This window comes from Haliotis asinina, chromosome 7 (assembly GCF_037392515.1).
Source record: "Haliotis asinina isolate JCU_RB_2024 chromosome 7, JCU_Hal_asi_v2, whole genome shotgun sequence".
Lineage (NCBI taxonomy): Eukaryota > Metazoa > Mollusca > Gastropoda > Lepetellida > Haliotidae > Haliotis > Haliotis asinina.
In genome coordinates, this window is record NC_090286.1 from 50,985,547 (window position 1) to 51,008,427 (window position 22,881).

The 22,881-nt window shown below is 38.0% G+C and overlaps 1 protein-coding gene across 1 annotated transcript in view; it reads left to right on the plus strand.

The window, feature by feature from the left end:
* LOC137290414 (zinc finger SWIM domain-containing protein 5-like) overlaps positions 1-22,490 on the plus strand; it is a 37,662-nt gene extending 15,172 nt beyond the window's left edge. Inside the window, exons 2-17 of the mRNA XM_067821337.1 lie at positions 6,228-6,318; positions 8,949-9,076; positions 13,018-13,161; positions 14,133-14,281; positions 14,573-14,723; positions 15,201-15,380; positions 15,820-15,996; positions 16,395-16,547; positions 16,717-16,869; positions 17,262-17,453; positions 17,702-17,854; positions 18,308-18,443; positions 18,865-19,022; positions 19,678-19,841; positions 20,265-20,412; positions 21,035-22,490. Of these exons, the coding sequence (XP_067677438.1) occupies positions 6,228-6,318; positions 8,949-9,076; positions 13,018-13,161; positions 14,133-14,281; positions 14,573-14,723; positions 15,201-15,380; positions 15,820-15,996; positions 16,395-16,547; positions 16,717-16,869; positions 17,262-17,453; positions 17,702-17,854; positions 18,308-18,443; positions 18,865-19,022; positions 19,678-19,841; positions 20,265-20,412; positions 21,035-21,834 (3,077 nt within the window). The 3' untranslated portion in view covers positions 21,835-22,490. The remainder of the gene's footprint in view (positions 1-6,227; positions 6,319-8,948; positions 9,077-13,017; positions 13,162-14,132; positions 14,282-14,572; positions 14,724-15,200; positions 15,381-15,819; positions 15,997-16,394; positions 16,548-16,716; positions 16,870-17,261; positions 17,454-17,701; positions 17,855-18,307; positions 18,444-18,864; positions 19,023-19,677; positions 19,842-20,264; positions 20,413-21,034) is intronic.
* The last annotated feature ends 391 nt before the right edge of the window (positions 22,491-22,881 follow it).

Consider the following 22,881-nt stretch of genomic DNA (forward strand, 5'->3'; position numbering starts at 1 on the left):
TGTTGGTATTCTACCCGTTACTAAACAACAGTTTGCATTGCACCATGTGTTGTTGGTTGTGCAGCAAGCAGTCATTAAGAACAGGTGACTGTTTACAGCGTTACTGATATCACACCCATGACTGTACAGGTTGGAAGTGACAAGGGCTGTATGTTAGCAATTAATTGTGTTGCAATATTTTGCGATTTATGTACTCATGTTAAGATAAATATTACGTATTCCTATATACTGGGAACTAAAATCTTTGTGAGTGAAAATTATTGTACAAGCAGGTTCTAGTTTTTTTTTGTATGTTGAGGTCCCAAATGTTCTTGTCACAGTTTGGGTCAGTCTCATAATCCGGTTGAATAGTAAAGGATTCTTTTTATCTTCTTTATACAGTTGAATAATTGAATTTATGGTATGTATGAAGTGCCATTTGTCAACTGATTACGAAAAGAACTATCAGTTCTAACTGAAAGTCAATGTAGATTTGTTCCTATAAAAACTTCTTTTACCACTTCTCAAAAGAGATATTTCAATGCATATTCCTTGAAAAACTTATTGATGTTTACTGGTAACACAGTCCTGGACAAGTAATGACCATCAACAACCTATGCTGGTTCCAACAGACATCAGGTAGGTATGTCGAGTGTCCAGTTGATGCATATCGTCAAATCCCAAAAACATTGTCGATGCTCATGACTACAACAAAACACAACGTGACTCTTGTCACAATATCTGAGAAAATCACAAGGACAATGATCTAGTGATGTGCTGTTTCGTGGCAGTGGTCGAGGATTGCCACATAAATATTTCCGAACATCCAATTCAAGTGACAGGATATGACTTTTATAGATTTTTCCAAACTGGGTATTACATCAGTGTATTTTATTCTATGTAAGGTGCTCTTCATATTGAACCTCGAGGATACATTTCCTGGTGTTGGTAAGGAAGTTTATAGAGGGCAACAGCTGTGCGTGATCAAATACTTTAACACATGTAGTTTTTTATGAGACCCTGAATACTTATTGCCCTTGAGGGTTGGGAAATTCTGATGGGAAATCAACATTTTATCCCCATCTTGCACATAATAGTCATAAAAATTCAACTTGATATGTTTAGAAAGGGAGCCGATTTCAGGTTCTTGGTGTAGGTTTGTGTTTTCTTTTCTTCATTCATCGTTCTCACATGTGAACTAATTTGTCTTGATGGAGAATACTTCAGTTCAGCATACTTTGAGTTACATAGAGTACTTCTTTATCGCTTGTGAGACTACATTGTAAGTGAAGTGTTCGCAGTGTATTAACAAGAAATAAGAAACATGAACCTACTTCTAAATGATTCTAAGATCATAAGGTTTCCAATTAACTATTGTTATTATGCCAGTACATAAAGTATTGAGTATCATGTGCTATTACAAATATTTACACATGGCATCTGTAGTATCAGCATTCAAATTACTTAGTAATGGATGACAAAGTTCAGAAAATGGAGTTGCCTTTCATTGCCACGAGTGGGAACATGTGGCTGGCATTTTCCTGGGGACATCATTTGCTGAGTGCTCACTTGCTGGGCTTTATCTACAACAGATATATATTTCATAGGCACAGCCAGTGTTGGTGGCCGATATGTCCCGATATGCAAATGAGAAGCAAGAATAGACAGCTGACAGATCTATTAGCCCACATGTAGTGTACGTCATGATACATGGCCCGTTGTCTGCATAAGCTCCTCAGGTACGAATAATAAATCAGTGATGTTATTTTAGCTTATCTGTTCTGCTGGAAAGCAGACTGGCCTGGGTGAGGCAGGAGTTGGGATCTGAGAGTGCCCCCTGGACCTTAAACCTCTCTGTGTTCCAACCACCCCAAGGCTCAGCCTAAGGGGCAGACTATGCTTCACTTTGTAGATCTAGCCACCACTCAAAGTCCACTCTTTGTCATTCAAAACTCAGAGGATAAATGTCCCTTAGAAGACAAGCTTGAGTTTGATGGAGTTGTGATTGCTGGCATGGACATACTATCTATAAATACCACATTTAGTGTTCACTCTTCAAGCAACAACCTTGTGTCCCCTATGAGAAATTCCACAGATAAGGTAAATTCTTCTCCACAGTATACACGGTAAAGTTTACATGCTGGTTAGGGGCTAGGCCCTGGCTGATGCACTGCATTCTTTGAATATTTATACAAGTTTGTTTGCCTTTTGAAAAAGTATGTCTGAAACTGTATCATGGTTCAATAAACCCACATCGATTATTACGACCAAGGGTTCCTGGTCGTCATTAATATCTGCATGCCAACCATCAATAACTTGCTGGCCCTAAGCTAGACTTGTCAACTGCTAAAGATCAGTTGGGCTTTTGTTACAAGTTGAGATACAAATCACTCCCTTTAAAAACCCTTGTCATGTGGAAGTAAGCTTTCCTTGAAATTCAGGTTTAGGGCAGCTACAATGATTGTCAGTGTGCGTATTGTACCCAATGTTGATAGTCAACAAAAGCATTTCTCAGTTGAAGAGCTGAGTTTGTCAATGGGAGAATGGTTGTTTGACCAGGAACCAGAGAGGCCTGCACACTGTGCCCCACACTCCCTCCTCCCAAAATGGTGTGGCCCTCTTTCTGCAGGGTGTTTAACTGCATCAACGGACGTCTGCCTATTTCGTCTCCACTTTCAAGCCAGATCAATCACCTAACACTCAGCCTTTTGATTACCCAAAATGTGATTGGTTCTTAAGTTCACTGCCCCGGGTAGAGAACAAGCCAAGAAAGAAATCTTTTGTCTTTTAATGCATCAGCCAGAAAGGCTTATTACCCACTGGTGCTTTAATGAACATAAGAGGAAGGAGAGAAGGCGAATTCCCCATGCTAGAGTTACCTCTTTGTGTCAGCCTAGAAGACCCATTGGCATTCCTACGTTGCTTGTCAACTTACCCCAGCTCCTAGCTCCAACTCCACAGCTTTGTCACAGAGTATTGCTAGACTAAATTGCTCATTCTTTTTTAACTCGGCAAGAGCATAAATATGCTTGCAACATATATATATATATAGTATTATTTAACTGAGTTTTGGTCAAATGTCTGGTGCATATTTACTCAGTGGATGAATAATAGTGACTGTCTATTGATTAATATTGTAATTAAGGAGTGTTATTCTGTATGGGATGATCATTGAGTTTCAATATATACTAAGATCCAGTATCGGAGTTTATCTGTGTCATCATGGGCATTAAGGAAAGTTAATTATGGGGATTGGCAATATGTAATTTATAATTACATCATATAATTTCATACATCTGTATCAAGTTCCTGTGATCTTGTTTGTTCACTTATTCACATTGGGGAATAATATTTTACCCCAGTTTGCTAATACTGACGGGGGAATATGACATTACATAAAGGTTGATGTGACTTTCCTATCCTGAGAAAACAATGCTATTGATGTAAGATGGGGACAAAGGCAATATCATTACTCACAATATTGAATAATTCCCAGCTGTCTGTGGGGAGGTGTGTCCAACAAATGTTGATGACAAAATTATAGATTTATGTTTCAAATTGTGTGATAATTTATGCTCAACATATGTGCTGAACTGCATTACAAGATGTCTACTGGAACAGATGTCGACCAGTTAACCATGGCATGCAAATGATGTATGCATTATTCGGGATGAAAACCATCAAGGTAACATAACTATAGTATATGCTGTCAGTTATGTTTTTAGAATTAAAGAACATGAATAAGTACGATAAGGATGAATGCTATTGTAACTGATAGATGTCACTATTTCTTTAACACATCCATATGCAAATATGTAAATAGTGAAATTTGAGAAGTCTATTTATTGAAAAATTAAATTGTATATCATGATATATTGAGGACAATCAACATTGCATATATTAGTGGCATTTCATGTTTGAAAACAAAGGAATGTTCTTTTTGTAGTCAACAATGGATTGGAATGATGTTATTGGAAATGTTAACAAGTGCCTTCAGCAAGAGAGTGTGGAAATATTTTCATTATAAACATAAATTTAACATATTTTGGTTGCACACTGACCTCATACCTGTAATGTTATGTAAATATTGTGTAAGCAAATATGTATCTGACTGTGCAACGTCAGAATGGCTCTGTTATAAATCTCATATGTTTTTCATTAGTAAATATTTGTGTATTTGCAGCCACATGTTTTATCTGTGGGAATAATTAAATTGTCATGTTTAGAAGTAAAGTAAATACATTAAATACATGCGCATAACAGAATAGCTCCATAAATGGGATAAGTGTGTACCTGGATCTTAATCAGCCAATAAGGCATTGTGTCACAGTTTTGCAAATGGAGTATCCATATCTAACAACAAATGTTGCCCTTAGTATGATGATCGTTTATTCTCTAGTTTGGTCGTATTAACTAAGAAATGCCTTTGTCTCCATGGGATCATCAATGATAATAGGTTCAAAACGCAAATTTTTCTCAATTGTAATCATTTGTTTTCAACACAGTCACCGTCCATGACCTGCATTGCTTTGTGATCCCATATTGAGCTGATGTACTGAGATACAACAGAAATACGATACAGGGGAAGCTGTCTAATCTGGCTTTCAGGGGACTGAAGAAATAATCCAGTTTAGACAATGTGCTGTATTACAGAGCTGATGATAAATGTATACGCCACGGATATGACTGAGATTTCATGCCAGTGTTGACAACTTGCTGGACTGGACATATGTATGGTCATACTGCTATTAAACTGCGTAGGAAGGGTTTTACACAGTAACCCACTTTGAGGTGGCAAATCTATTCAGCAAGATCTCACTGCATCTGTTCAGAAGTCGCTCAGTGCATTCAAGCCCTGGTGAAGATCTTGAAAAAGATTGAACAATTTTATACATTTCTGTATCAGTGCTTTTTCACATTGTCTGTGTATGATAGACAGGAATTTATTACTCTTGTACAAATGAGTGAAAGAGAACGAAAATTTTCATTGCTGCTTGAGGCAATTGCCTTTGCATATTTTAGTCTGAAGGACATGGATTTACTTTTTCTGGATTTGAATCCTGTGTTTGTCCGTGTCATGATCATTTATGAAATGTACCTCATTGTGATCTTCCACTGAAGACTAACAGGCGGAGGAGTAAATAGAGGCTAAAGTGTTCGCTTGTCACACTGAATCGATGGCCTGGGTTCAATTCCCCACATGGCTAAAATTTGTGAAGCCTATTTCTGGTGTTCCCCGCCATGATACTGGTGGAATGTTGCTAAAAGCGGTATAACTGAACTCACTCACTAAAGACTGATATGAGCAAATTAGTGATATACTGTGCCAAATACTCAAGGCAGCGTCACTTCTTGTGTTTCTTAATCGCTGCTGGTATGAAAAACAATACCTATCTATCTTTTTCATCCAATATACAAAGCATTTGTGGGATTATGATAGCCGCAGATCTTTGTTAAACTGAGGCATTACAACGTTCATAACGCTACAAACCCTCCACACTTGGACCAGGTGTAGGCTTGTGTTCCTTGAGGGCCTACTACCATTACAGCCACTGCATACTGTGCATTGTGCATTGTGCACATTACTCTAACAATGCCTTAACAGAATGCCAATTACAGTGTTAACACACATAAAGCAATCCAGTGCTGTTAAGGTGGGATACAATGGCTGAATATTTTTTACGAGTGTTATCTTCAGTGTAATAAGATGGGATGGTTTGAAGTGAGTGGAAATATGGAGCACAAAGTGAAAACTGTTGCAGGCATCTTTAGTTTTTAAAATAGTTATATATTTCTTGTCATGTTGCTATGGAAGGGTTAAAAACAGTTTTAGATGGTATTTATCTGATGAGGATATTTTGTGTGTTGTTTTTGATTGAAGTTGCTAGAACATACAGTAACAGGCACGCGGAACTGGGTCTATTTATAGAAATTTGAGTCCCTTATTGATGAGATCAGTACTCACTATGAGGAAATCTCACAATTCACATTTTTTGTTCATTTCAGTACATATGTATATCACTGAAGGAAGTTGTCTTGCACTATTAAGCACTGCTTTGTCTCCCTTTAATTGTAGACTGCCGCCATAGCTGAGCTGTTGGTGACTGTGATTAATATTAGTAATACACACTGGACCATTTTATAGATTTGTTTTGATATTAGATTTTTGTTGTTTGGCAAATGTGATTTGCACTGGATTTGGTATCCATGTCTTTGTTGGTATTTCAGACTGTCTTGATTTGTTCCAGGCTTCCACTTAAGCGGAACGATAACAGAGCCAGCCAAACCCCTTTTCTCAGAGCCAGAAAAACCATACCAAGTATCAATAAGTTTTGACAGGTAAGTTGCTTTCTCTGTATGTACTCTGACGGTAACGTTCACTCATCACACTAAAGACCAGAGCCACGTTCTTCAAAGTATCTTCGTGCTATGACTGTCATAAGTCTGTGTTCAACTATGGGAGATACGATTGCTTTGAGGAATGGGACTTCAATTACCCGCATGAGAGGAATGTGTGAAGCCCATTTCTGGTGTCCCCAGCCTTGCTGGAGTATTGCCAAACTGGAGTAAAACTCGCTCACTCATTGTCTACATTAAGTAAGTCAGCTTACATGCCACTTGTCGACAGTGGTACTCACTGCCATCTTAGCTTGTAATATTTAACTGGGTACTTCACACGCTATGTTTTCATCTATGTTGTTTGTTTTGAAACATTAGCGTTAGACAGTATGAAATATTTTTATATGGCTTCCAATGTGGTTAACTTCAGTTTGAATTTTATTCAAACATCTACCATTGTGTGTGGTCCACAGGTTACATGATGATGTAAATATAATATTAAATAGCCGATAAACAGATTCAGAACATTTTAAATGGTGGCTGTCTTATGTTGTGTGCAAGACATGGAACCTTTACAATGATGAAGTAACGAGTTGAACAGAAATCGCTTCTAATCATCATAAAAGTGTTAGAGCATGCCCAATCTGTGCCAAGTTCACCTCTCCAAGGATCAGTTTTCAACAAAAAGTTGTAATTGAATTGAAATGTGACACCATTGATGTCAGTGACAATTTACTCTGAATGACATACTCGTCTCCTTCCGTTGATGAAGCTATTGACCATGTAGCCCCACCCCCTATGATTACAGCATCACCCACACTACCACCCATTCACAACCCCATTCACCAAAATCAGGGAGTGTAGCAAGGGGGACAACTCCGTCAAGAGGCCCTCTTCATTTTCAACAATGTTTTGGCAGCCAGTCAAGCATGCACAATTCCATCAGTGCACCTGACTTCACACATTGAAATTGCTAAGCTGTACATGAAAAGTTATCTCCACTATAATTTGTCTATGATGTATAATTAGGAAGGGGAATTATTGGCCTAAGAATCCAAGTGCTAACAAGCATTCTATGTTTGTCGTTGAGCTACAGAAAAAGCCATGGTATGGAGGGCACTGGTCCTTGCCATGATGGTGGCTGAATTTGAAAAACATTTTTCACATGAGAGAAGCACGGAAGCACTGACTTCTATTTTTCCTCCAAACTCCTTGAAGCAGAGATGTGCTTTGTTTGCAAACTTTATTGCCATTTATCAGTGTTTATTTCGTGAAAAGGCCCATATGATTGAGTCTGAATTAGACGTTGTCTACTAATTGGTTGCTTTTACAATGGATTAATGAGACTTGGGTGCAGAACTGGTTGTCAAGCAGACAAAATGATGCAAATTGCATTTAATTTTGTCAAGCAGAAGTAGAATTCATGTTTTTAGTCTCAAGATCCCTAAGATTTATGGTGTTGATTACAATTGCTAATAGAACAAAACAACTATCATGTTTGATCACATTTTTTTTGCCACCGAAGGAACCAATTAGGGCCATTGTGAACCTGATGATTCAAAATGCAAAAATATAATTTCAGGTTTAAAGGATTGTGTGGTTATTTTCAGCAGTTAATATTTCTGCTATTATATTCACTGAATGTCCATTAACTTCAACTGAAATTCCAATTATTTGGAGAAGCTAAAAATCAATATTTTCTAGAAAGGAAACAGTTAGTTTGAAAGTATGATTGAAGTCCACTAAACATTTGAGAGGAACTTTATATAAAACAGCTGGAAACGAGAATGAAACATTTCCATTTCAATGGCTGCTTTCAAGTTGTCATTCCAAGGATTTTACGGCTTACAAAGAGAGACATGGTGATATGAGGTGCACACAACCTCAGAAAATGCGTTTAGTTTGAATATACTGAAAAGCTGTCTGAGTCATTATCCAGGGTTATAAAGATATATTGTTACAATAATAATAAGAATAATAACGTTTAGAAATGTTGTACAGGGTGGATTTCTCACTGTCTATTTACGTTTAATTCTGCGTGCACATTTTCAAATTGAATAAAGAGGAATTACGTAATATGAAATAGTTTCATTGTTATAAACATGATAAACCGCTGAGCGTTTTTCCCCTTGATCTCTTTGCATCTGTCTTGTGTTCCTGGACCCCCTTTTATCTGCGTTTTTCATATGGAATACATGAGGCTCTTTTGACTATTTCTAAGTCATCAAAGGTTGTTTTTATGCAAGTTCAGTGTGAATTCAAATTAAGTCAGAGTTCAGGTTCAGGAGCAGCCACCTGTTGTAGACTGCATTTTCACTTTGGGAAGATTCATATTGAGGCATGAGTATTGTGGGATTTGTTCAAAAAAATTCAAAATGATAAATAATGACATAAAGGATTTATAAAATTCTACTGTTGAGGGAGGGAGTTATAACTATGCTTATTGGGGTATTACATCTATCGAGCAGATTGTGGTTTATTGTTTGAAAATGTTGTTGCTCATGTTTCATGACTTTAAAACTGACATTTTAGCATTTGTTAAATCAGATATAAGTAGTTGTCAATATTGCAGGTCTGATTTCTGAAATATTTTTTGCAAAAGTTTGCTAACAAAGATTTATTTGTTTCAGGTGTAAAATTACGTCTGTAAAATGTGGCTGTGGAAACCGAGATATATTCTGGTGCCACCATGTGGTGGCGCTGTCACTGTATCGGATACGGAAAGCAGACAGTGTACAACTACGGGTGCCGATATCCGGTAGGTACTAGTATAGACCACACTACATGAGCACAGTGGAGCAGGGGTGGTAGGGTACTTGTTGGAGGGTAGGGTACTTGTTGAGGCATTCACTCGTCACTCATTGAGTCATACTATTAGGTATGCAGTGTTTGAATTAAGCGAAAAAACTTCAAAAAGTTACCAGCCCCAAAATGATTTATCCAAACCAGACACCAGGATATGGTGAATTTACCCAAATGAATGGGACATCTAAAAATTTGGCAGACCAGAAATTTAGACTGTCCATCAGAAATCTAGTCTCTTGGGTTTTTTGGACAGACCTTATTTCATATACTGAATTATTACAAGTATCACAAGTTTCACAAAGCCAAAGATCTCATGACTTTTCTCATAGCATTCATACTTCCTATACTGTAACATTGACGTACAACAGTCATAGCTGAGTAGAGATTTGTTAAACATTGCCTGATGCTACTAAAGGTAACCTCGATTCAGTAGAAGTATGCTCTGTCACTGAAAGTCCCTGATTTTCTAACAATGGTTGATCAGCATGGTACAAACAGGATTGAGTTGCAAGCCTTCAGTTTACAGCTGTTGTCATTGTCTTTTAATCAGTGTATTCAAATGGGTTTTACAGATTGAGGTAATTTAGTTTGCAGTCTGTGACAAACATTTTGGCTCTACTAGCCTGAAGTTTGCTGATAGCATCAGTTTTGAAATATGGGAGAGTTAAGATAAAACAGAATTTTATCAAACAGAACTAGATAAAACTTGGCATAGAACTAGTGGGTGTATTTTGTCGGATTGACGATGACGCTATCAGAATGTGATAAGCGCTGATGATCTTTGTAGAGATATTAAGTGAAAAAGTATATTTTTTTAGTGTTGGAATGTCACTATTTGATAAAGGTGTCAAGCAAGACAAATAATAGAAATGATTGTTTGTGGTACTTTGATTGATCTTTTTAGAAAAGATTGTTTATATTGATATTTTTAAAACATGCATTATGTAGGTTCTTGAGAGGCATTAAGAAGTCGGTATTCTAGTATGTGACAAAATGTTATGGATGTCAACTTCTTCTTTATTGTGTACAAGTTTTTCTGGGCTGTTCCTTGCCCGTTAGTCAGGTGTCCAACATAATTAGATGGTTGTCAGTTTCATGATAATGTGAACCTCCTGTTCTTTATATTACATGTAATATTTGATATTCTGAAAGGGAAAATTATGTGAAAGCAGTTCAGTATTTTCCTTGTCAATGGTTGTAGATGAACATGTGCAAGGCGAACAAATTCAAACATGTCTATTTACTGAAAAAGTATCTGAAAATAACGCCAGAGATTGTTATAAGAATGAATGTCAGAAATTAAAAAAAGATCATCTGAGATGCAAGGCAATCAAAATGTCTGGATGAGTGCATTTTAATGCATGTGTCAGTTACATAGCATTATCAAGCCAACAGCAAAGTATTTTTTAACTTGTGAGGTTCAGTAAGCCATAAATTCTTCGGTGACAGCCATTTTGAAAATTAATGATTATGACTCTGACTGAAAATATTTATTGCTCGGTGACATTGTAAGATGATAATAGCATAACATTGTGACAATTAAGCTGTGAAGTTTCATAGAATTGAAATGGTTATTCTCCTTTTACTGAATAAAACATGGTGGCTTAAACTTTGAGTTCATGTTTGTTGTCATGGTTGCTGTTTCTATGTTAGATGGTCATAAATATTTATCTTTGAAAATTTGTTATGGAGCTCTTACACTTGAACTAATTCAAACTGAATGTTGCTTTATGGTTGCACTCTGAAGGAGGGTTTTAAATTAATCCACTTGGAACTAATAGATGAGTTTCACATTACAGATGAATTTCCTCCATAGCTTCACCGAGCACAGCAAGGGCTGAGATAGAGGAACCATGTTGTTTTGTACCTAGCACGTCAACTCAGGCAGTGTCTGTTCAGGCGTACATCAAGCAAAACCCAGTTTTTAACACAGTGTTTTCTCACAAAATTATATGCGTGCTTGTTTAGATTGTATTATGTGATGGCTTGTAGGGTATTTTTGTGAAGATAGTTTTGATAATTTTTACAGATAACCTTTTGATAATTTTTACAGATAACCTTTACATCAATAATAGGTGATTCAGATAGATATTCCATAAAAAGTATTCAACGTGAAAGTTTATCATTTATCAATTTGTGTTGATGCGTGGCTGCTCCAGTGTGCTGAGCATGGTAAGGGTATGTACTAGGAGTCTTTGTGGCACGACTATTGGCAGTGCAACAGTGTGTGAAGCTGGTTAGTACAAATTATGACCTTTACTTACTGAATAGATTTTGTTGACAAGGAATCTTTAGATGATGGCTTCTAGAATAGTCCTTTGTATGTTTCATTGTTTTGGAGGTTGTTGTTAGCATATGTAAGTCTTTTACTCTGTATATATGAAAAGACTCACAGAATACTCACAGTTTTTCATTGATATTTCTCTCCAACAGCTAATAGACACACACGACTTCAGTTCTTATGTCACAAAAATTCACCCCAAGTTCCATATTTGCTCAAAGTCATATTATATGTACATTATTGGCTCCATTATTTGGCTGTATTACCCAACTGTTCAGAAGGAAAATCAGACATGTGTTAAATTACACTCAAGACTTTGGAATATATTTATGTATGAAGGAAATATAGCAAATATGGCAGTCAGAAGTGGAGCAGTATAGTTTTGATCGATATAATTTTACTAAATCTTGTACATGTTTATCAAGTAAAGTCAGTATCAACTGTGTTAAATTTATGTCCTGTGCCCACACGATGGGAGTCATGCTGAATTTAGTACCTCTGCTTTGAGTAGTACTGAATTTAGTCTGAATTCTGAAAACCTGGAAATAGACTCAGGTCACATGGAGTTCACTTCACAAGGACATGTCCTAATGATGTAGACTGGTCACGAGAGGTGTAGTGGTTTTATGATAATATTGTATAACATGTATGGATCTAATATTGGCATAATTAAGTTTTAAAATAATATGACTTGTGTTAAAAAACCTTCAGACTGCGTATCATCAAAGGAGTACAATTTATTCTTGGGTTAAAAGTCCATAGGTGGGTGTCTTCTTCATGTGCTTTCACTGTTAATTTCTTATCAGTCAGACAGTGTCTTGCTGTCTGTGTGTTTAATCAGAAAGACTCATTAGCCAAACGGGTCAGGTTGCAGACTTAATAACAGGGTAGAAATGTTGCTTCTAATGGCCAGTCTATGTTGTAAAGCTCCAGTGTAGCTGATTGAAAACTTGATGCTCCGGTCTATTCTATCAATTGCCTTGGTAATGTCTTGATAAACCACATATAATGGTTGCTTGAATTAGTAAAGCTGCAGCTATTACTTCTTTACATTTGATGTTTGAGTCTGTCTCCTGAAGATACTTTTTTATTATATCTTTGAACTGATTTGAGGAATCTAAACTATGCACCGTTTGTGTGATTGATAAGTATTTATAAATATAGGCCTGTATTTGTTAGCATTTGTTAAACTTTTGTATAATTTTTAAATTTGTTAGCATCAGTTTGACCCAGCCTAGCATATTGTGTTTCCCTCCTGCATTTCAACATACTAGAAATCTTTAAAAACAAATGATGCTGGTCTGGTCAAATTGAAGACCATTATTGAAAATGGCGCAGTTACTATGTTTCAGATATATGGTTTTGTTGTGCCATGCTAGAAACCAAAATATCACTTGATAATCAGCTGTTCTTCTCAGCTGTTCATAAATGCTATTGACGCTGTAACATAACAACCTAGTAATTAAGGAATTCATTCTCCATGCTGAGGGCCAAGCTGTGTTCCTAAATAGGTACACCATGTAATGCAAAATAGTTTCTGATGTTACTTCAATGTTAATGACCTGAAACCAAACTCATTCAGTCATTTGTGTTCTTCATGGCATCCATTACAGAAACACTACTACAGATGAGTCGAGAACAGCTGCAGAAATTTGCCCAGTATTTAATCGCAGAGCATCATACAGATGTTCTACCCACAGCCCAGAGAATAGCAGATGAAATCTTACAGGCAATGTCTGAAATCAACATGCTTCCAGGTACGTCATTGATCATCACGTCCTGTCCAGAAACTAACAAGTGTGTTGATATTCATTGAGTGCAAATGTCTTATAGGAATCTGCTTTGTGAAATTTATGTGATGTGACAGATCCATTTGTTGTTCAGAGGCTTAACAAAGGAGTTTGAATTTAGATTCATCCTGAGAGCTTTGTTGACAGGTATTGATAATGCTTGTTGGAAAATTGACATCTCTGCCGTGATGGCCAAACTCCATTCTACTCACGTATTGATTAATGATAGCTTTGTTTCCTTGCAGAATAATTCACATTTCATAAATGATCAAACTCAATTTATTTCGGATGATTTTTCTCTGTACGAATATCAGTTTATTGTGGAATATTATACTGAGACATATGTTATCCTTTTTGTGGAAATAAAAACATTTCAGAGCTAATGATTTGCTATACTGTGGCATATGTGCACATTTCATTATACATTTTGTTGCATGCATCAAGAAATATAAATGTGCTAAAACGGGTTTTTTTAGAAATAATAATTGCCCGTCATTCAGTACCAAATCCTTTGAAGTCTAATATCATAATCACTAAATACTAATAGTTTGTATAATATTCTCCTGAAAAGAATCTGCTGAATGGAAAGTCAAAATAAAGGTTACATTTGTGTGAATGGACACTGGGCTCTCCCAGATACTCAAATTTAAATCTATGACTTTAGCATTAATAATTTCAACAACAGAACTCATTCAGAATGCATTGAATTGTGCACTTCAGGGGCGGTGGGATAGTCAAGTGGTTGAAGCATCTGTTCGTCATGCTGAAACCTGGGTTTGATTCCCCGCCTGGGTACAGTGTTTGAAGCCCATTTCCAGTGTCCCTTGCCTTGACATTGCTGGAATATTGCTGAAAACAGCATAAAACCGAAACTCACTCCTGTACTGCGCTCACTCATTATTTGTGTTGTTCTGTAGAACATTGTTCTGGTGTTGCAGGTGCCCCGGACCCCACGGCAGGTGCATCTATTGATGATGACAACAGTTGGCATTTGGATGAAGAACAGGTTCGGGAACAAGTTCGCACATTCCTCTCTCAGGGTGGATACCTCAACTCTTCCAATCAACTAAACTCCATGTTTGCCAAGGTAGGTAACTCTTTCAGTAAAAACTTGATTCCTTGCTGCTACGGTAGGTAGCTCTTCCAATCAAAACTTTGTTTGCATTGTTTTTGGATCAGATCGTCTCTTTGAGCACCATTCTTCTCTGTGAGAGAGCAGTGATGTTTATTTATTTGGTGCCTATAGTTGAAACAGTTTACAGCTGGGATGTGAAGTGTATACAGGTCATTATAAAATAGCCAGTCATTGTTAATCCTTTGAGTGACTTTGAGAAGTGTTTCTTGACTTTTGAATTTTGAAATCACGTTCACAATGCAGGTGCGAGAGATGTTGCGAGCCCGAGATTCAAATGGCGCACGAATGTTGACACTTATCACAGAGCAGTTCCTGGCTGATCCCCGGCTGGCTGTGTGGAAGACCCAAGGGACTCCCATGACTGACAACTGCCGACAACTCTGGGATGAGCTGGGTAAGAATCTCACCTTAAACCTCCAGGCCAGTCCAGAGACCTTGTGGACACTTAATGTTGCTGGGTTTGTTGTTTAATGACACATCTACTTGGCGACCTGTAAGTAGTCAGTATGGACCAAGCAATCCAGTGACAGATCAGTGAGCATGCAAGCAAATCTGACCACCTGATCTTATAGTTGTCCTCTAAAATCAAGTATGGGTTGCTGATGACCAGTTCTTACCCAGAGGGGACATTTGCTGATGGATATGAATGCACATATTCAGTTAAGTTCAACAAAGAGACATTCATCCTACAGTTTCCACATGATTTCCTTCAGGAGTATATTTTCCTAATTAACAGCATTTGCCATATATCAATGTGATCAAACTTATCATAGTTTGTACAAACACTGTAATAGTTGTTCTTACATAAGGTAAATAACATGCTGTGATTTTATTTTGAGATACTTTTAGCTACCATGGAAACTTATTTCAGGTGCATTGTGGGTGTGTGTGGTGCTAAATCCAAGCTGCTCACCACTTGAGAAGGAACAGTGGCGTGCACTTCTGGATCAGTGGATCGGGAACTCCCTCTGTCCCTTAGAGGATGCAGATGGTGGTCGGCAAATACCTGATGTGCCCCTCACTCGGGATCTCTTAGCTGGAGGGACAAATAGTATGTGAACACAGTATATGTTACCTTTACATCGGATGTGGATATTGCTTTTGTGCTAATGGTACTTGTTACTTTTGATATTTAAATGACATTGTCTCTGGGTGTCATTATTATACAACAGATGAAAAGAATGTTATTTAGAGAAATTTTTCATCAATATTTCTTATACAACCTTTTACTGAGCATGAAATTATGGTTTTACGATGTTTTTACAATGTTCCACTAACGTCATGTAAGGACACCAGAAATGGGCTTCACACATTTACTTATGTTGGAAATTGAACCTTTCACAAGCAAACTCTTGAACCACTAGGCTACCCAACTGCCTATATCATCTGGGAATATGTGATTAGTTTATGTGTTTATATTATTTTATCCCTGTAACTGGATTACAAGGTTATCTATACAGTGTGTTATATGGTGTGTATCTTGTTACCAGACACGCCCCCTCAGACACGACCTCGCCCCAGGACTGTGTTCCAACATGCCCAGGAAGCAAGCCAGCTGACTTGGGAAGACCGACATCTACAGCTGATTGTCCACCAGGACAATTTCCACAGTCGTGATGCCTGGAACTCAAAACTCTTTGATTCCCGGGGACTTCCTCTCTGGCATGGTGAGTGCTCAGTGAAAGACATGAAAACAATTAGTCAAGTCAGTTTTGTGATAATATTCTTTGTTGTTAGTCTTCAGTAAGACAGGAGTGATAGATATATTTCTTAGAGAACTAATTATAGCTTAGAAAAAGAATCCAAACAAATACGTAATTGGCCTTTCCTTCCTGACTAAGTTATTTAAATATGCTATTTGTCATGAACCTATAATTTTCTTACATATTATGACACAAGAAGTAAATTCGAATAGGGTGTATGTAAATTCCTTTTGGTGGTATAGTCTAACTTCTACACAAATTGGACACACCAATGGACAACATGAAGGTCCTAACATCCTGAGGTTACCTACAAGGGATGTCCTTGTGTTGATGCTGTAGTCATATTTCTGTTCTATTTGCAGAGCATATACCTACAGCTTGTGCCAGAGTGGATGCCCTACGTTCCCATGGTTACATTAAAGAAGCTTTACGATTGGCTGTTTCAATTGTGAGAACAATGAAGTTAGAACAGAAGAGAAATCAGGAACGATATAGAGACTTGCAAAGAGATATAGGTATGTGTGAAGAAAATTACAAATGATACCACCCACACCATCTTCCAATGGATGTATTCTTGGTGAAACATTTTCCGTAACTGTAAAATATATCTTGAGTTCTTTTTATTTATTTTCTGTTGATAATTATTATTATATAATGGTTGTAAATATTTTTTGTTTTTCGCAGTGTCAGCCAATCCATGTATGTCAACATGTGGGTCAAGGTCACAACCACCTGTCAATCAAACTGGACTGATAGGTCACCCTCTCAACCCAATCTCTGTACTGTTTGAAACTCTGCTGGAGGCATGTATGGTGCCTGATGAGCATCACAGCAGTGGTGAGAAGAAGGATTATAATGATTATTGTTAAATACTACCCCTAATAATAATAAATAGCAATAATAATTATGTGTGTAACAATTGTTTCTTATAACCCAGAACTTGTGCCAAAAGTACATTTAACGCTGGTGATATGAGGGCACAGACTGCTCTCTGATAGTGTCAGGAAGCTTTAGCAGAAGTTAACCCAGAATTTCAACTATAAAACCCCATGTTAATCATAGATATTTGTTGCAGTACATGATGTTTGAGAAGTATTTGGTCACATCTTAGGATTAAAAATATTTATCATGTTTAGCTTGCTTTTGTATATTTTGGACTCTGTAGAAGGTCATGTCAAAAACAAGTCCAGTACTGATGAATATTAATTATGGACTATTGTTGTTTGCAGGGTCATCATCTTCAAGTTCGAGTTCCCGCAACAACAATAACAACAGTTCCAGCAACAACCATTCCTCATCTTCTTCATCATCAGTGTCATCATCTTCATCGTCCTCATCCTCACAGCGCTACACACACTTTGCTGAAGGATTAGTGTCCGGGGAAACCTACCTCACTCTAGCCATAGAAGTGGCTCTCATAGGTAGGACTACAGCTCTTTAGTATATTTTCTGTATATTATCATCTCAGTAACAGGGAATTATCACCATTCAAGAGATCAATAGTAGCTGTGTATTTGCTTGTAACGACTGACATCTGGGTTTGATTCCAACGTTGGTTCATCCCAGGAAAATCATGTTTAGCTGTATATTTGTGAGTTACTCACTCTTCCAAGTTTAAAGCCACAGCAATTACTGATTGGTCGTAAAGTGAGTGGTTTGTTGTGTGTAGGTCTGGGACAGCAGAGAATCATGCCCTCAGGACTGTACGCTCAGGAGAAAGCATGCAAGCAGGAGGAGAGATTGCTGTCCATGTTGCACAACATTCCCTCAGACCCGGTGATCATCGGCGTCATGAAGAGCCAGGCCACACTCTTGTTGGAAGGTAAGTCCTGGTGGTCCTGGCCACAGTTACCAGCATTCACTTGTTCGGGTTCACAATAAGTCCTGTAGTAATAAACAACCATTACCACCTTCTCTTAGAAGCTGTACATCTTACTTATTTTAAAAGTATACACTCAACATGATATATTAAATGTTAGCTGTTTGTATTGTAGCTTTTGGTGGCAAAATAGACTTGGTTTGTCCAGGAATACATATTTGATAATCCAAAATAACTCTCCCCCCCACCATAACAACAGCTTTTGTGATGTATGATATGGCTGAAATATTGCCTGTATGACATTAATACATAAAGCAAACTCACTCACTCACTCACTCATTTACTCACTCACTCATTTAAGAAATTCCCATTCCCATTCCCATTAAGGGGATGTTATTGTGAGACAATACTGAACTCTTGTGGAGCACTATCTAAACCAAGCATAAATAATTTCAGGTGGTCCTAGCAGCGGATTGGGTGTTGGCATCCACCCGGAAAGCTACCCCATGCACACATTTGCCCGCTACCTCTTCAACTGTTTGCTTCCTGTCGATGTTGACCTCGCCTACATGATCGGCATGAGGGCTATGAGGTAGCCATCTTTCCTTCAACACTCCCTGCCTTCACGCAAGGCTCCTGATCAGATGTTATCTATGAAATACAATCAGCCTAGCTCTCATGGCATCAATTATTCTGTCAATAACATATTCCAGCATGGAGGCAAAATTCAATAAAATTCTGTCACAGGATTTGTAACAATATTAATGTCATGAAGTTCTGAATATAGTTTCAAGAACATGTTCAATAGCACCCAGCATGTGCCATGGAGAAGAGAAAAGCAAAGAATATGATTATGCAGACTTGGACCATTTACTGGAAATTGTGCATTGATAAATCAATGTTGTCCTGTGCAGTGATAAGATGTGTTAGCTGCCTGACAGGAGATGTAATACAATTCCTTCACTAACACATTGTGTGCTGTCATGATATTAATAATCAATATTTGACTTCAGACTACCGGTGCTGGAGAATACGGATGAAGTGAACCTTGACAATGGCATCAACAATGTTGGGTCGGCCATCTTGAGTCGCTTCCCTCGCTGGTTCATTTTAAGTCACGTGGAGGCGCAGCAGTGTGACCTTGCTTCTACGCTACTTGCTGCCTCAAAAAGTTAGTATTGAGTAATCATTTGCCCAACTTTCTCAAGAATAATACTCCATGCTAGATCAATAATGTCTTTAGTTTTGCAGACATCAGTTCTTATCAGTGAATGATTTGTAGAGGATTGTTGCGAATCAAGGAAATCTGGTTGATTCTCTTTGAAGCCAGTTTTGATGATGCATGTGTGGACAATTAATGTATCTTGGAAGTGATCCATACTCTTGGAAGAGGTCCATATCCTTGGAAGTGATCAATATACATATCGAATGAGCATCTGACGGTTTCATTTTGATGTATTAATCTTTGCCCCTTAATAAGATAAGTAAGTAAGTAAGTAAGTATTATCTTGGGGTGGTAATGATTAATGATGGGTTCTAAAGATCCTGCTCAAGTGGAACACAAAAATAAGTAGTTTTTTTAACAATTTCTGGATGATATGCCACGACCATAACGACCATATTGTGAAATATGTGTCGGACATGAAAGTGCAAACACTTGTATACTTGACAAAAATAGTCATATAGGATATATGTAAATTTTGAAATTATGAATAATTATATATTTATTCATTGACATACAGATAAAATATCAAAGATAGGAATCCCAATATCCCTAATATATTCATCCAGTATATATTTCTCTCAAACTGAGTGTTCTGTTGCAGGTGACACTGGGCGACTGCGACGGGTTCTAGAGTGTGCCCAGCAGCACATACACAGCTCTTCCCAGTTGTACAAGTTGGCGCAGGACGCCTTCAAGATCGCTACTACCCCCGATGGCTCTAAACACATGCCAGCACTCAATGCTGCATTTGAACTAGGTCTACAGGTACGGGAATTGCTGTCATTTTCTTTGGATTGCCTGAAATTCAGCCCGACTTGACTTTAACTTGTGACTGAATTTGTGATATGAACATATCAATTAATCTCTGACAGTTTTGAATAACTTGGGTCTTAGGATAGACAAAGATAATATGAACTCCCTACTTATTGATATATTATTGTTTGGAATTTAGCATGAAATTCAATAGAATTCTTGCAATAACTATCTTGTTTAGATGTTAGGGTTCCTTCTTATTTTCGAAAGCTGATGACACCCATATTGTGTTACAGGTTTTCTGTGACAAGGGAAGTAACTATACATGATATAAATGAACAGAATTTGTGATAACTTCCCTTTGATAGATTTGTTACCTCTGTAATGATTTGCTGATAATTATGTTACTGACGTCTTTTCTTTCTTTAAATACAGGTTATGAGAATGACATTGATGACATTGAATTGGCGACGTCGTGAAATGGTGCGATGGTTGGTGACGTGTGCAACAGAGGTTGGAGTTCAGGCACTCATCTCAATCATGCAAAACTGGTTCCAGTTGTTTGCACCTATCGAGGCTACAAGTGAGTTCTGCAACCTTTTAAGTGATGTATATCTATGTCCCCATCTTGTTTAAGGAGACATGAGGCTGCCTCATTCATTTGTGGATGACATCTTGATAATGCTTCACAGCTTTCTTTAACTTTCACATCCTTTGTACTATTTTCTGATCCAATGTTTTGTAGAGAGATCTTTACTGCTGAGTAAGCACTATATTATTGATTTAGCTATTCACCTAATACTGAGTGCTTGTCGTAAGAGGCGACTAACGGGATCGGGTGGTCAGACTAGCTAATTTGGTTGACACATGTCATCAGTTCCCAATTGCGCAGATCGATGCTCATGTTGTTGATCACTGGATTGTCTGGTCCAGACTCGATTATTTACAGACCGTCGCCATATAGCTGGAATATTGCTAAGTGCGACGTAAAACTAAATTCACTCACTCACCCTAATACTGAGACTTGTACATGGTAGTGAAAATGCTGACAGGTTTTTCAACTGCGAAGCAAAGTACCTGCATAAACTGAAGAGGGGATGGGGTGGCAAAAATTGTAATTATTGGCAAGTGAACTCTAAACCTTCCAACTAGTGATAAAGTTTGTTGATGTGACGCACAACTAACCGTAGTTATTGCTATTTCAGGCACCGTGGCCACAACAGTGGTGTCCCGAGCAACGATGGACCAGCTGAAGTTAACGTACCCCCAACACGAGGAGCTAGCCCGATGTGCACGCAGCCTCGCTCTCCAGTGTGCCACCAAAGATCCCCAGAACTGTGCATTGTGTGCCCTTACTCTGTGTGAGAAGGATCCCGTAGCGTTCGAGACGGCGTATCAGATCGTCATCGATGCTGCGGCCCATGTGATGAATTCCAGTCAGTTGTTTACAATTGCTCGCTATATGGAGCATCGTGCCTACCCCCACCGAGCATATAGACTGGCACTTCTTGCCATGAAAAATCTCCACCTAGCTTACAATCAAGACACCCACCCAGCCATCAATGACATTCACTGGGCATGTTTGCTGAGTCACTCTCTAGGGAAGACGGAGCTTGCCAACATGATCCCGTTACTAGTAGAAAATGTTCAGTGTGCTGCTGTCCTATCAGACATTTTGCGTCGGTGCACGTTAACGGCGCCAGGTATGGCAAGTGCGGACGGTAAAAGACGAGCAATTAAATTGCTGTCGTATGAAAAGCTACCCCTCAGACAACTTATGGAAGCAACAATATACGCATACATCCAAACAACTCATTCCAAACTGACCCATATTAGTCCCCGCCACTATGGAGACTTTATTGAGTTTCTCAGCAAGGCTCGGGAAACATTTATTTTAGCTCAAGACGGACATATACAGTTTGCTCAACTCATTGAGAACATGAAACTGGTGTACAAAGGCAAAAAGAAGCTTATGTATTTAATAAAGGAAAGATTTGGATTATGAGGAGCAGTTGTGCGACAGCATTATTCACGGGACCACATTTAAGTTATCACTATTCATCAGTGCTATGGACTTTTTCTTTCATCTCAATGGTGCCACTCCCATCTGTCTGTGACACTGGGAAATGCAAACATGGCTGGACAAGCAACTATCATCACCCAGTATTTCCATGTAGGCTCACACACTTGTTGATTTCTTCCTTTGTTTATATATGTCGATATACATATTTTTTTTGATACTTGTAGAATATGTTTTGTCAGCAGTTTACACACTGAGGATGTAGTTTGTCATGCCAAACTCTTTTTTTCCCTAGATTTCCAAGCCATAATGCGTTGTCTCACTTGATCATTGGACCAGCAATATATATATCGAGTTGAAACTCAGGAATGCAATGTATATGGTAACCAAAGGCTATCAGCACATTTCCCATGTGTGTATTTTGTATTACATATTTTTTATGGAATGGTTGAGAAAACACTAAATGCATGTTTTGAGACTTTACACATAGGATTTGTAATGAATACAGCTCAAAGTGTTGGACAGTGTGCAGGAATGTATAGAAATGCTATAATATTGTTGGATTTGGATGACCTAGCACATTGTCAAGGTCACCTGTGTGTCAGAGGTCACATGGCAAAGGTCACCAGCTTGGCTGGTCAGAGTCATCTCTGACCTTGCCTTGACCATCTGTTAGACAAATCTGCATGACATTTTCTGAAAAGTTAAAATGTCAGCCTTTCAAGCAGGTATGTTCATTGATTGTAAACAGATGTGTGTAGACAATTCAGCTGAGGTCATATGAATATTCGTATCCAGTCAGGTTATAGGTGTCTCCAAATGCAACAGGCTTCGTACTATATGCCTGTACAGGGTTCCTCATTTCAGATTGTGATCGGGGATATAGTTTTAGGGAAAGACTATGAATGATCAATCTTATCAAATGTCATGAAATATTGGGATTTTGTATAAGATCTAGCAATTTTTTATTTCCCAGAATTAAAACAAGCAATTAAGGCCATAATAAAAAGCATGTGTGTTTTTTGACTCGAC